At 36.6% G+C, this 13,214-nt stretch overlaps 1 protein-coding gene across 1 annotated transcript in view; it reads right to left on the bottom strand.

The window, feature by feature from the left end:
* Positions 1–11,864, bottom strand: part of LOC135954030 (ecdysone-induced protein 78C-like) — a 76,577-nt gene extending 64,713 nt beyond the window's left edge. The window contains exons 1-2 of the mRNA XM_065504076.1: positions 11,812–11,864; positions 8,350–8,795 (exon numbers count right to left, since the gene is read on the bottom strand). Coding sequence (XP_065360148.1) covers positions 8,350–8,795; positions 11,812–11,864 — 499 coding nt within the window. The remainder of the gene's footprint in view (positions 1–8,349; positions 8,796–11,811) is intronic.
* Positions 11,865–13,214: the final 1,350 nt, after the last annotated feature.

Below are 13,214 nucleotides of genomic sequence, written 5' to 3'. Positions count from 1 at the left end.
ATGAGACTACAATGTGATGTCCGCTGTTCTAAACACATTTTGCAAGTGTCGAAAGAAGCATTCCAGTGTCTCGATTTTCTGAATTACTTCACTCCATCTGATCTCCTCACTATTTACACCATCTATATCCGACCGAAAATGGACTACAACTCCCATGTATGGGCAGGAGCTTCAAAGTGTATTTTGGAGCTTCTCGACCGCGTACAGGAGTGAGCGAAGGTGGTTATTGGTGACAGTAGGGTATCCAACTATATTGATTCGCTGGAGCACTGACGCAATGTGGGTTGCGTTTCACTGTTCTATCGGTACTATAATGGAAACTTCTTCCTGATACCAGCAGATTTTTACGTAATACACGCTTTTCATCAAGAACACATCCCTTTGAAGTTCTCTTTCAATGTAGGTAAGTTCAAATCGAATGTCCACAAATACTACTCCTCTTTCCTACTTCCCATTACCTATTTTCCTAGTTCCAACACAATAATTTGCATAAGTAGGGGTCATCCACTATGAAAAAAAATTGACTGGTTTAGATATAATTAGTCCCAATGAAAGGAGTAATTAGGGGTTATAGTCGAACGTACTGAATTGAAACTGAACGATAGGCGGCAATCAGAACTGACACCTTCAAGGATGTATCTAACTTGGCATTGCCGGAGCCAAACACTTACTATCCATTGAGGGGCATGTAATGGGAATGGCAACACTAGTTTTAATTAGAACTTACAAGTCGACTCTGTTGATTCTAAGAGAAACGGGCCATACAAAAATTCTTTTACGAATTTGGGATCCTCGATGATTCGAAGTACTAACAGGAGTCAGGCAAGGATGCGTTCAGCATTGTGCAAAGGAATGAACGCCTTAAATGCCTTGATTATGCGGACGACATCTGCTTTCTGTACATATCCACAGAGATATGGTATCAAAACTCAAGACTCTAGAGATCAAAGCAGCAAAAGCTGGTCAAAAAATAAACACCGCCAAGCTTCAAAATACGCAACGTCGACCTGGATGATGCAACATCTTTTTGTTACCTTGGTAGCATCATTACAAACACTGGCGGCTCTAGTAATGATGTGGAATACCGAATATCAAAATCCAATTAAGCATTCGGCATCCAATATGGAAATCAATCGTCATCTCTTTCAACACCAAAATAAAGTTGATCAACAACTGTGTCGAATCCGTGCTCCTATATGTCAGCGAGACGTGGAATGCGCTGCCACGTGACATAAATGCTGTACAGGTATTTGCCAACCGATGCTTGCGAAGAAATCTTCGGATATTCTGGCCTGCAACAATATCAAACAAATCAGCGGCCAATCTAGATTGAAATACTCAATCTAAAATGGCGATGGTAACACGCGAAGAAGAGGCCGTCCATTGCACCCATCAACTTGAATGCGCGATGACTCAGAGTGGTTGTAAGCTGGAGAGTAATCAAGCATAAATCGTCTAACAGAATTGAATGGAATCAGTTTGTGGTGACCATTTGTTCCTTATAGGAACCACAGGACATAATAATGATTCGAACTACATAATAACTAAATCAACTACGGTAAGACACTCGCTACAGATGTATGGAAGAGATACGAGAGACTGTACGATGGTTATGCGGTATTTACTGACGATCGAAGTTGGTAAAGGATCTGATGTATATATAGTAGAGACAGATACTAGGAGATCTTTTAGACTTCCGAATAAATGTAGTGTCTTTCAAGCGGATATCCTTTAGGTATGAAAGCTGTGGAGTATTGGAATATGTCATTTGGGCTAATAAGATCACTTTCTGTGTTAATAATCAGGCGGCTTGAAAGGGTCTGGAGGTTCACATAGTCAACTACAAGTTGATATATGGCAGTAAGAAAACTACGAGGTAAGATTGTGGAGAAAATCCTTCTGAGGACTAACCAATCCTGGATAAATAGATAAGACAGTAGAGTCTTAAGAGCCCTAAGACCTAAACTAAATATAGCAGGCACCAGACTGATATATGAACCTAGATAGAAGTAGTATTAAGGTATTATTAGGGGTCATTGACCTGTTAGAAATATGGCAGGCAGAAGGGACAACACTCTGGATTATTATAGGACGTGTGGGCACAAAGAGGATTTAGAAGGGGAAGATCATATTGTCTGTCATTGCTGGAGCTGCAACGTCACAGAACTAAGTCGGGTCGTCAATTCTACGATGATTTAGAAGATATTGGTGGTTACAGGCCAAAGAATATCATCATTAGGAGAATAGAGCATCTGAGTGCCTAGAGAAACAATTTATTATCGTTGAACGGCTAACTAACTAAGCTAAATCAAAACAAGTAAGAAAGTATAGTCGGTCAAGCCCGACAATTTCAATCATTTCTTTTTTTCGTGAATGATTTTGTGGAAGATTGTCTTATATGGCAGCTATGACGAACAACATTTTTAAGAGCTTAAGAGGCGAATCTGTTGATTTTGTCTTCCTGACAATTATCAGAGAGTATCAGTATGTTTTCATATGAGCGCAGATGTAAAAATCACAACTGATTTGGAATATTTTTCCTGACATTTAAGTACTATACACAAAAAACATCAAACTATTGAAATATTGAAAAAAGTACACTTTCTGCTTCCCCAGAAAAAAGTCCCTTTTTCCTATACACAGCCTAATCCAACAAAACACTTTCAAAAGATCAATGCAATCATCTCTTCTCCTCTTCGACTGCCAGAAGAAAAAAAAAGCCCAACACCGTTACAATAAGTGCCAATGAACGTACTCGTCTCTTTAAAGATTCTCGCCTAGTTTCTTGAAAAAAAGAATGAAAAAAAACTGCAATATTTTTTTTAAGTTCAATGACTCGTTTCAGCAACGTCATGGGCAAACAACTTAAATGCGTTTGTATTGCATACACACACACACTTATACATAGAAACACTTTTAAACAAATACTAATGCAAATACAAATACAAATAAATGCCTTCTTATACTTTAGCCTGAGTGTATTTGAGAAAAAAAAATAAAATAAAAAGTAAAAAATATTACTTGACATAGACATAGTGTTGATAGTGAAATGTGTTGTAAACAATTATATTTAATATCAACAGCAACAACAACAAGAACTACAACAACAACAGCAGCAACATTTAAGGCTGCCATAACAATATTAACGACAACAATGTTGTTTGTAATAGAATAAATGAAAATTATAGAAAATTGTCTATTTATTAGTCAAACAAAGCACTTTCATAATCACACACAACAAATCTTAGGAAATTACAACAAATTGTTTTCTTTTTTTCGTTTCGTTTCATTTTGTTTTGAAAATTAAGCAAATAGTTTTTCCTTTTAATTGAATTTAATTTGCTGAAATGCACAAAATAATTTAATAAGTAGTCATGTGATTAAATTAAGAAATATGGGCTTTTATCATAAGAGATTTTAATGCAAATATTTGCTATGTTATGCAAATATGCTTAATGGGAAATGTTGTAATGCTTAGCATACATTTAGGAATGCATTGAATTGTTAAATAATGAAATATTATTAGCATACTTTTGATTATTTGAATAGTAAATGCCTTAAAATATGTTATTTATTTGTAGATAATTAAGGAATAGAAACTTATGGTTAACTTGACATGAAAGTACGCAACATTTAGTCCCATTTTCTCTGGTTATCGTTTTTCGTAACGATATATGTACTTCCAATTAATATTATTTTTATATGAGAACTGTCAGTATATCGTCACGATAAAAAATAACCAGTGATTGAGAAAATGGGTCATAATGTCATAAATATTAATTTATTATGTATTAACCACTCCCATTTAATGAAGTAGGCGTAAAAGTCAACTTTATAATTGCCAGCAATTCTGGTTATATGTGGTGCCACGTTTAATAGTAATCGGCATACATACAAACAACAAAGCTATACAAGGTGGCGCAAAAGTAATTTTCCGATGTCTTTTGGCTGTAATTAAAAAAAAAATTAAAAACTTTGATTCTTCTTGTGGATTATTTTTATTTGGTATTTTAGTATTTTTTACATCAAGTCGAGAATATGATGTCATGTAAATGGCCGCCGCCACAGTTGATTGTCATTTGAGCCCATTTTATGGCATTTTTGATCACTTTGGCCAAAACTTCCGGCGATAGGTCCTCACATTCTTGACGGATATTGTCTTTAAGAGCTGCAAGAGTCTGAGGCTTGTAGACATAAACCCGCGACTTCAAAAAGCCCCACAAAAAGAAGTCTGGAGCGGTCAAATCAGGCGATCTTGCTAGCCAGTGCAAATCGCCAAAACGGGAGATTAGGCGCCCAGGAAATGCATATCGGTTGTGGCACGTGCAGTGTGTGCCGTTGCACCGTCCTGTTGGAACCACATGTTTTCCAATCCCAATTCATCAAGCTGCGGCAAAAAGAACTCGTTGATCATTGCTCTGTAGCGCTCACCATTTACAGTAACCGTTTGGCCCGCGACGTCTTCGAAGAAAAAAGGTCCGATGACTCCTCCAGCGAAAACAGCACACCATATAGTGACTTTGAGCGGGTGTAATGGCTCTTCGTGGGTTACACGCGGATTTTCAGTGCCCCAGAAGCGTAAATTTTGCTTATTTACATACGCGTTGGACGGCCAGGAAATCTGCGACGAAATTCACGTTGTGCCAAAGTCACCGACCGATTATTGGTCAAATAAATAGTCAGCAATATTCCGCGTTCTGGAGCAGTGTAGCGTAACATTGTTTATTAACGTGTATTTCGCATGTGTTTTCTACACAAATGTCAAAACAGAACTGACATTAGGGGTCAATCGCAAAATTTATAGCATTTTCTGATAGGAGGATTACTTTTGCGCCACCTTGTACATTGTTTTATCACTTATGCAACAGAATTTCCTCTTACCTTTCGATACAATGGAAAAGTACATTTTAACAAGTTTGCCAAAGCCCTGTACCCACTCTTTTCAAAACCAGATCTAGAGAAAATTTCATAGATTGCATAGACCGTACCAAACACATTTGAAACAGAACTCCATTCTTTCCAAAAATGTCAAACTCTATATTGTTAATGCACTATAGCTGACAAAGGTTTATTGAATTCATTATTACTCAGTAAAAATTGTAGTGCAACAATTGCTGTTCAATATTTAGGTCTCCAAGCTCCTCAACCTCTCCAAGAAGTTCCTCTATAGCTGATAAAGGTTTGTTGAATTCAGTATTAGAAGATAAAAAGTGTACTACTAAAGAGGACTACTTTTATCAGTACTCTTCAATATTTATGCTGCCAAGTTCCTGCACCTTCCCAAGAAATTTCTATAGTATCGCATGCAGATTTTGCAGTATATTCTCATCAGGTGTAAATATCTTACGGAAGTAAAAACTGTTCTCGTAATATTGGTTAAAGACAGACGTCTCGCTATCATACGGAACCATACAAGACAATTGGTCGCTCTTAAAAATGTGGAACTTATTCATCAGCGAAACGCCTAATGGCAAGGTCTATAGATGGTCTTAAACAAAGCACTCTGTATCGCAACCGATTGTGTCAAGATAAGGAACTTGGATCACTTACATGAGAAGAACTAGAAGTTATCGGTCAGGTCGGTCCCGATGCATTTCAGGACTACTATCAGATTCTGATGCTGGATCCCCTTCCACGACACATTCACATGGACCTTCATCGCCATCGCAAAAATATACAGAACGTTATACCACCAACCGTCGATTGTCTTTAGCGAATGCGTAGACATTTTTCCATCTAATATTTAGCAGCTACTGAACCCATTAATGGCTACATATGCAACAACCCTTGCACTCTCAAATATTGAGAGGCAACTTTCAAAGCGTGCAGGATCCATTCTTGTAAAGATTAGAACTGGTGCAGTATCCTCAACAGTTAATAGTTATTTACTTAGAGTGTCAAGCAGTTTTCACTGTAGGTTCCGGAAAGCGCAACATATCTAATCTGTTGATAATGCGCAATCCTCTTTGGTATACAATGACTGTCCATGCGCGGTGTAGAGCCACACCCTACACGAGGTGTCTTTTTAAAGCAGAATATGGCGGATCTATAGCGGACGCTCATTAAAAGCCCGTAATTCCGGAATGAATGGCACTACGTTAATGTGTTTCCTAACGGTGGCCTCCGGACAAGGGTATTGTCGCTATAGACCTAACTGAACTTGTTGAAGGATCTCATGATCCTAACTGTATAATCAAAGAAATGGATGATACCTTGGTATTGGGGGACTCTTGTCCCGAATCAACTGGGGTATCCATCCCAACTGAAAAAGAAGAAGCGTTACTGGAATCAACGCCTAACATGCAAACCTCTATATCCGTCTAGTGTCACGATGCACCAGACAAGACTTGTGAAGGATATCATGATCCTAACTCGATAATCGATGATATGGTATTGGGGGACTCTTTTCAAGAATCAACTGGGGTATCCATCTCAACGGATGATTCCAGCGTTACTGGAATCAACGCCTAACATGCAAACCTCTACATCTGTCTGGTGTCACGGTGCAACAGACAAAACTTGTGAACGATAGACCAAAATTATGTGGGGCAGCACGAAAACGTCTAAAGCTAAATGGGGCAATTCAGTGGAAGAAGTTCGAAGCGAGCGTGACCTTTTAAATCCAAATAAAAGAAGTAGGTCAGACGAAACAACTCCTGAAAAACCGAATCCCCCAAAATGAGTAGCTGGTACAACTGCAGACATTATACCTTCTATGAAAAGCATAGACACGTTTAAATCTCCTCTACCCTCGTACAGGGATGTGGCTCAACCTGTTCGTCTGGGGGTAATTCCATCAGACTTAAATAGGAAAATATAGTCTGATGACAAGCTAAAGCATTACAAGCAGCAGACCTAGACATAATTGTGGAGCTGACAAAGGGTTCTATAAAACCACAGCACTTTTAAACCTCTTTATAGAGTGAGGCAAGAAAAATATGCCTAAAACTAATGAAAGAAGTTCGAAATGAATTCCATGACCTTTTAAATCGCCAGGAAAGAAGTAGCTCAAACGGATCAACTCCTGAAAAACTGAATCCCCCAAAAGGAGTAGCTAGTCCAACTGCTACTGGTATACCTCGTACCAAAAGCATAGACACGTTTAAAACTCCTCTATCTTCGTACAGGGATGCGGCTAAAATTGTAAGGCTGGAGGTATTCCCATCAGACTATCCGAGGACAATATGGGCTGATATACAACTAGCAGTCCAGGACAAAATTGTGGAGCTGAAAAAGGGCTCTAAACACAATTTTCTGGCTGCACTGGCTGGCTTATTTTTAACTGCAAGGACAACGATGCAGCATAATAGATCAAGGAACATGTTGCCACACTGGAACCTTGGAAGGAAGTTGTGCTAAAGGTTGTATCGGAAGATGAGGTACCACGGACGGAAATATTTGTAGGATATTTTCCCGAAGCGCCTGAAACACCTACCAGCAGGATTCGATCAATTGAAGGCCAGAATAACGACCTAACGGTGAGTACTACAAAGCCCTGAATTACATTTGCAATTGAAAAGGAACATAATTTTGGTAATGCTAGCGACTAGGAGTTTAACATAATTTGCATCGTTCATCGTTGCCAATCTATAAATTACAAAGTTTTCAAGCCATGTCACTTATCCATATTTGTAAAATTGGTGATTTTCTGCTTAAGATATCCTATGCTCACTTGGTCTGCAATTCCCGCTTCCTGAGAGGGGAAGAGCGATAGATATCGGAGAGTCCAAAAGATCACAGAAGACGAAGATTTTCTAGTCTGCTTATTTTGTGTGTTTATTTAAGTGAGGCGTTCATAGACCCTAAAATTATTCTGTCGACAAACTATGATATTATTCAATTAATCTTTAGTTTACTTAATTCTTATATTTAAAACTTAAACCTTAGTGCCCTATCTATAATAAAACCATTTCATAGCTAAAGAAAGTTAAGTACTAAAACAACAAGAAGATTCACTTCTTTGCTTTCCTTAACTATACTTAAACATTAAATAAATTCAAGTACCTAATATTGGCATTTAATACCTACTAGAAACATTTCAAATATTTCCATCTCCTACCATTTAATCAGCATCACACTGCTCCCAAAAGACCAACCAACCAACACAATAAAATGGCTGTTAAGACGCATTTCGCACAAGACAATGACATACAACATGCCTGTCTTGTCCAATAATGTACAATTCATATAATTCAACAATTTCCTGGGTCATGATCTACATAGAAGAACGACGAATACGAAAATTTATTGCAAGTTTTTTTTATTTTTGGATTTTTCTACCTTCAAGCTTTGGGGAATAAATACATTTCTCATTGCTTGCTTTACTTTCCTTCACTTCCTTACACTTACCTGATGTTGTATTATCACTGGATGATGCTGTTGAACTTACTGATGAGGCATGCCCATCTGGACTGTGTGATGTTTCGGAGGAAGGACTTATGGGTGTGGGTGGTGTTAATGATGGCAGCGATGCTGCTGACGCTGATGATGATGTTGTTGATGATGATGACGATGATGTCGAAGATGATGATGATGGTGACGACAATGATGGTGATGATATTCTGTTTGCTGTAGCGGCAGCGGCACTTGAAGCTGCTGCAGCTGCTATTGTTGTTAAAATTGTTGTAGTGGCAGGCGTAGGTGTTGTTGCCAAAGATGCTGATGCTGACAATGTTGTAAAATCACACAATTCTTTATATTGTTGTTGCTGTTGTTGTGGCTTTAAATCAAAATTGAAATATGTTGCCTTCGAATAACAAGCCGCTGCTCCTCTACTTGTTGTATTCAAATGTGCTCTGAAAATGATAAAGAACCAGAGAAAGAATTGTTTGGAATATAAAATAGTGTAAATAACAAAAGAATTTTAATTAGGATTAAGGATTAGGAAAAAAACATTGTTGGAATACGAGTATTTTAAAAATGAAAACATATTTATTGGTATTTCATTGCTAGGAATGAAAAACAGCCTTGGCTGTAGAGAAAACTATTGGTTATACGAATTTCACGTAAATTTAAATTTTGAAAATTTTGATTTTTTTAATATCAAGTTGTCAGATGTTTACAGATTCCAAACATATGAATAACTATTACTTAAAAATGCGGGATTTTTTAAATTTTTAGCTTTTATTCTAAAACATTTTGGACAATATAAATTTATTCAAAGTATTGGCTATTGTTAGCTATGACATTTTCCCATCTTTCTGGCATCATGTGGATTCCGAGCCAAAAGGACAGCTCATCTTTTGAGGACAAGAACGAATCAAGCCAATATATGATACTTTGTTCCAAAGTGAAGCGTATCGCAGAGTGAGTGTTCTGCATCGATCGAAACAAATATAAGTCGGACAGGGTAGGGTCTGTACTATAAAGCGAGTAAGGCAAAACTTTCCAACCACTTCTTTCTAAATTGTTTTAACAGATATTGCAACATGTGGCCGAGTGTTGTTATGATGGTATATTACGGTTTCATGTCTGGGCTTCAAACAAATCAATTGCGTTAGAGACAGGTTCCATATAAAATATAGGACCCTTTTGCTCCCACCAAATACAGAGCATTACCTTAGCGCCATGGATATTTGGCTTTAATGTCGATTCGGTTGGTTGACCGGCCTTTACATACGATCTCTTACGCTTCGGGTTATTGTAATGGATCCATTTTTCATCGCAAGTTCAAACATGATAATTTTTATAGCGTTTAAGCATAATTTCGGTCATTCAAGGTCTCTCGGATTCAATTCGTATGGTACCCAATTTCCCAGAAACCTTCTGCTCTCAAACGTTTTGAAATTGTTGCTTGAGTACTTCCCAGTAATTGGATTGTGTCATACATTGGAATAGTGGTCAATAGATTAGAGGAAACTGGGTCGATTATGGAGTTTTACTCCTGTGCATCAACGTACAGGTCGGTCTCTTGATAACATTGCTGCTGTCACCAAAAACCCGAAAACATCAATTCGGCATCGTTCGCAACAACTTCAAATTTCACGAAGGGAATTTAGACACCTTAATGCTACAAAATTCAGCTCACTCAGGAGCTTAAACCAACAGAACATGTAAAGCGCCGGCAATTCGTTCAATGGGTAATGGAGCAAAGTGAAGTCAATGTAAATTTTTCGAAAAAAATACATCTTCTCCGGTGAAGCACATTTCCATTTGAATGGCAAACGGTTTAAAAATTGCTGCTTTGAGAAGCTCCCTATGATATTGCTAGCTCTTGTTGACAACAATCTTCATGGAGATATGCCTTGAATTCTTGGTCTTCAAACATTTTGGGCTGGTCTGAGCGATCTTTGTGTTCCGTGTTAAATAACCATTTCTGAACGGCACTTTGAAACCGATTTCTCCCGCACTTTGAAACCGATATTTGAAAACCAATTCACCATAAGCTTCGGTGAGGAATCGGTGTCATTTTTTCAAATTAAAGATGTAAAGCAAAACTTCCCGCATGTGACGTTTTGTTGGTTCGATATTTTCGAAGCAAAAAAACCTTGTTGTTTACACTATAATTTTCAATAACTAAGTGAGAATAAATAACAGATATGTACCCTGACATATGAAAAGACCAAAACAAAAAAGGCCAGTGTCTCCCATTTTTGCCCAAAGTCATGCACTTTTTTTTATGGGTCCCCATAGATTTGGGACCTCGGTGTAATTTTTTCAGGCTCATATCTTGCAAACAGTTCGGAATTTTGATTTACTCTCTGAGGCAAACTTGTAGCCCTTGTCATAAAGAACAAAAATTGTAAACATATAAAATCCAAAAAACTTCGTCTTCAAGATCAACATCGCAAAAAACTTTAAAAAATTTGATTTTTTACCTTTTTTTCCCTGTTCAGGTCCATAGGTAGCAAACCGTTCAAAATTCAAGGAAACAATCAAGTACAAAAATATACCTATGATCTCAATAAACAACTTTCTAGAAGATATGAACATCCTAGGAATGATTCTTAATACCGTTTAGGTAGGTCAATGTAAGTAAAAACTAAAGATTTAAGTGTTTTAGGCCATAAACTATTAAATTATTATAAACTAAAGCATACTTTTAGGCAGCTTAAAAAAAATTATTTCGAAGTTTTTAAAGTTTTTTGCGATTTTGATCTTGAAGATGAAGTTTTTGATTTTATTTTTGTTCTTTATGACAAGGGCTACAACTTTGCCTCAGCGAGTAATTCAAAATTCGGAACTGTTTGCAAAATATAAGCTTTTTAAAAAAAAAACAAACTGCGAAGCGTTTTGCTTGTATGCAGATACACCCAGAGTCTCTGACGGGAATCGAACCCGCAACCCTTAGATTAATAGTCCAGCACACTATAGACTAGTCTATCACTTTTTTTTTGCAAAAATGGAGACATGGTTCCTTTTCTTTGGCCTTTTATCACGTAGTGGTGTCCGTATATGCTTATATTTCCATGACCCAAAAAATTACACACAGTGTAAGTAAACTGAGTTCAAAAGATACGACATCTATTGTAAATGGCGCATTTTTAAGTCATACCCAATATTACAAATTAAAAAAAATCTGTAATCATTAATATACGACAAATCAATAATATAAGCTCAATCTCTGATCACTATTTTCTAACAAGGATCTACTTTTTTATATGAACATCCCCAAAAATCGTAATTTTCTCAGCAAATATGCCTCAAATCAAGAAACGGATCACTTTTATTCCATCCAGAAATCGATGGAATTATTACTCAGTAAATCATAAAATGGTATAAATGAGCATTTCCTTAATTGACTTAAAGCAACCGGAAATACATTTTGGAACGATTAAAGGGTGTTAACTTAAGTAAAATCTATTTTCTCACCTTTGACAGTTTTCATATGTATCGCTTAGTACAGATGTAGTTGGATACTCCATGGAGCGCCGGCCCTCATTGGGGCTGGCCGTAACACATTAAAACGTCTTAAATACATTTAAACAATTTTGTTTAACAAGAACGCCTAAAAACACTTAAACAATAAACGCAGATTTCTTTTCAAAGAAATTTCACGACACACTTTTCAGCACTTTTATTTTTATTAAATTTTTTTGCACAAAAAGTAACTATTTATATTCCGTTTCCGGTGTTATTTATTTATTTTTTATCAAAAGTAATGCATTAATGATTTCTTTAGAAATCCTTTTTTATTTTGGAAAGTTTTTATTGAGAATAAAATGGTTTCTTTATATGTCCACCCGGTTTAATTTTCTTTCATTTCTTATTACTTTTTTTTACACTTTTTGTGTTAAAACTTTAATATGACCGCATTTTGTTGGTGTTTTACCATGTACATGGATGAATTGCATACCGAAAAGCTTTTTTCCCTACTAAATGCACCACTTTTTCTTTTTTGTTATTGTTTTTTTTATTTTTTTTTTTTGTTTTCCTTTTTTCGATTCTTTTACTCAGTTTTTCGTTGGATTATTTGCAAAATATATTTTTACTCTTTGTCTGCACTAGTGTGAGTGTGAGTGCGAGTACAAAGCTGTGTTTATTTTTTTGCGTTACTGTTTGTTTTCATGTTTTTGTTGGTGTTCATCCTCTTGTATTTTTTTCGTTTTAAGTTTGAATTGCGTTTGGCCTACTCTACTCTATTTTTCGTTGGCCGGCTGTCGTCGTCGTCGTGTGTTAAAATGCCTGCTGCAACTTAAAATGTCAAGTGGCCAGATTAATTTTAAGTGCAGGATTTTACTTAAATATGTACAGAAGTTTAATAGTTATCAACAACCTAGTTAGAAATTTCTTATGCATGGTGACTTTTTTCACCAGCGAACTCCAGCATAAAAACTGGAAAAATGGTCAATAGTCATCTAGTCAGTAAATATGCGTCAAATTTATCCGAGGAAACCAATCTTTGAGACTCATATGTCCTTCCAAAAATTTAATCCTCAATATCTCGGAAAATATTCGTCAGATCAAGAAAAGGAGATCAATCTATGATTCAAAAATCTATTTTTTATATGAATAACACATAAAATCTTTAATTGTCTTTAAATCAGTAAATACGTGTCAAATTAGAAACGATGCTCAATATGCGATCATTGATATTTACTAGGGTGGCCCTTAATAAACGAAAGTTGGATTTTGGCCATTCTCACCCTCCAGTTTGGTGAACATTAGCAAAAAAATCATCCTGAAAAAATTTTAGGTAAATCGGTTGGGGTTAAGACGTGCCGCAAGCCCTCTGAAGTTTTGAGATGCATTTACAAGGGGAAAAAATGCATTTT

Source organism: Calliphora vicina, chromosome 3 (assembly GCF_958450345.1).
Source record: "Calliphora vicina chromosome 3, idCalVici1.1, whole genome shotgun sequence".
Classification (NCBI taxonomy): Eukaryota; Metazoa; Arthropoda; class Insecta; order Diptera; family Calliphoridae; genus Calliphora; species Calliphora vicina.
This window is presented reverse-complemented; position numbering and strand designations above follow the sequence as displayed.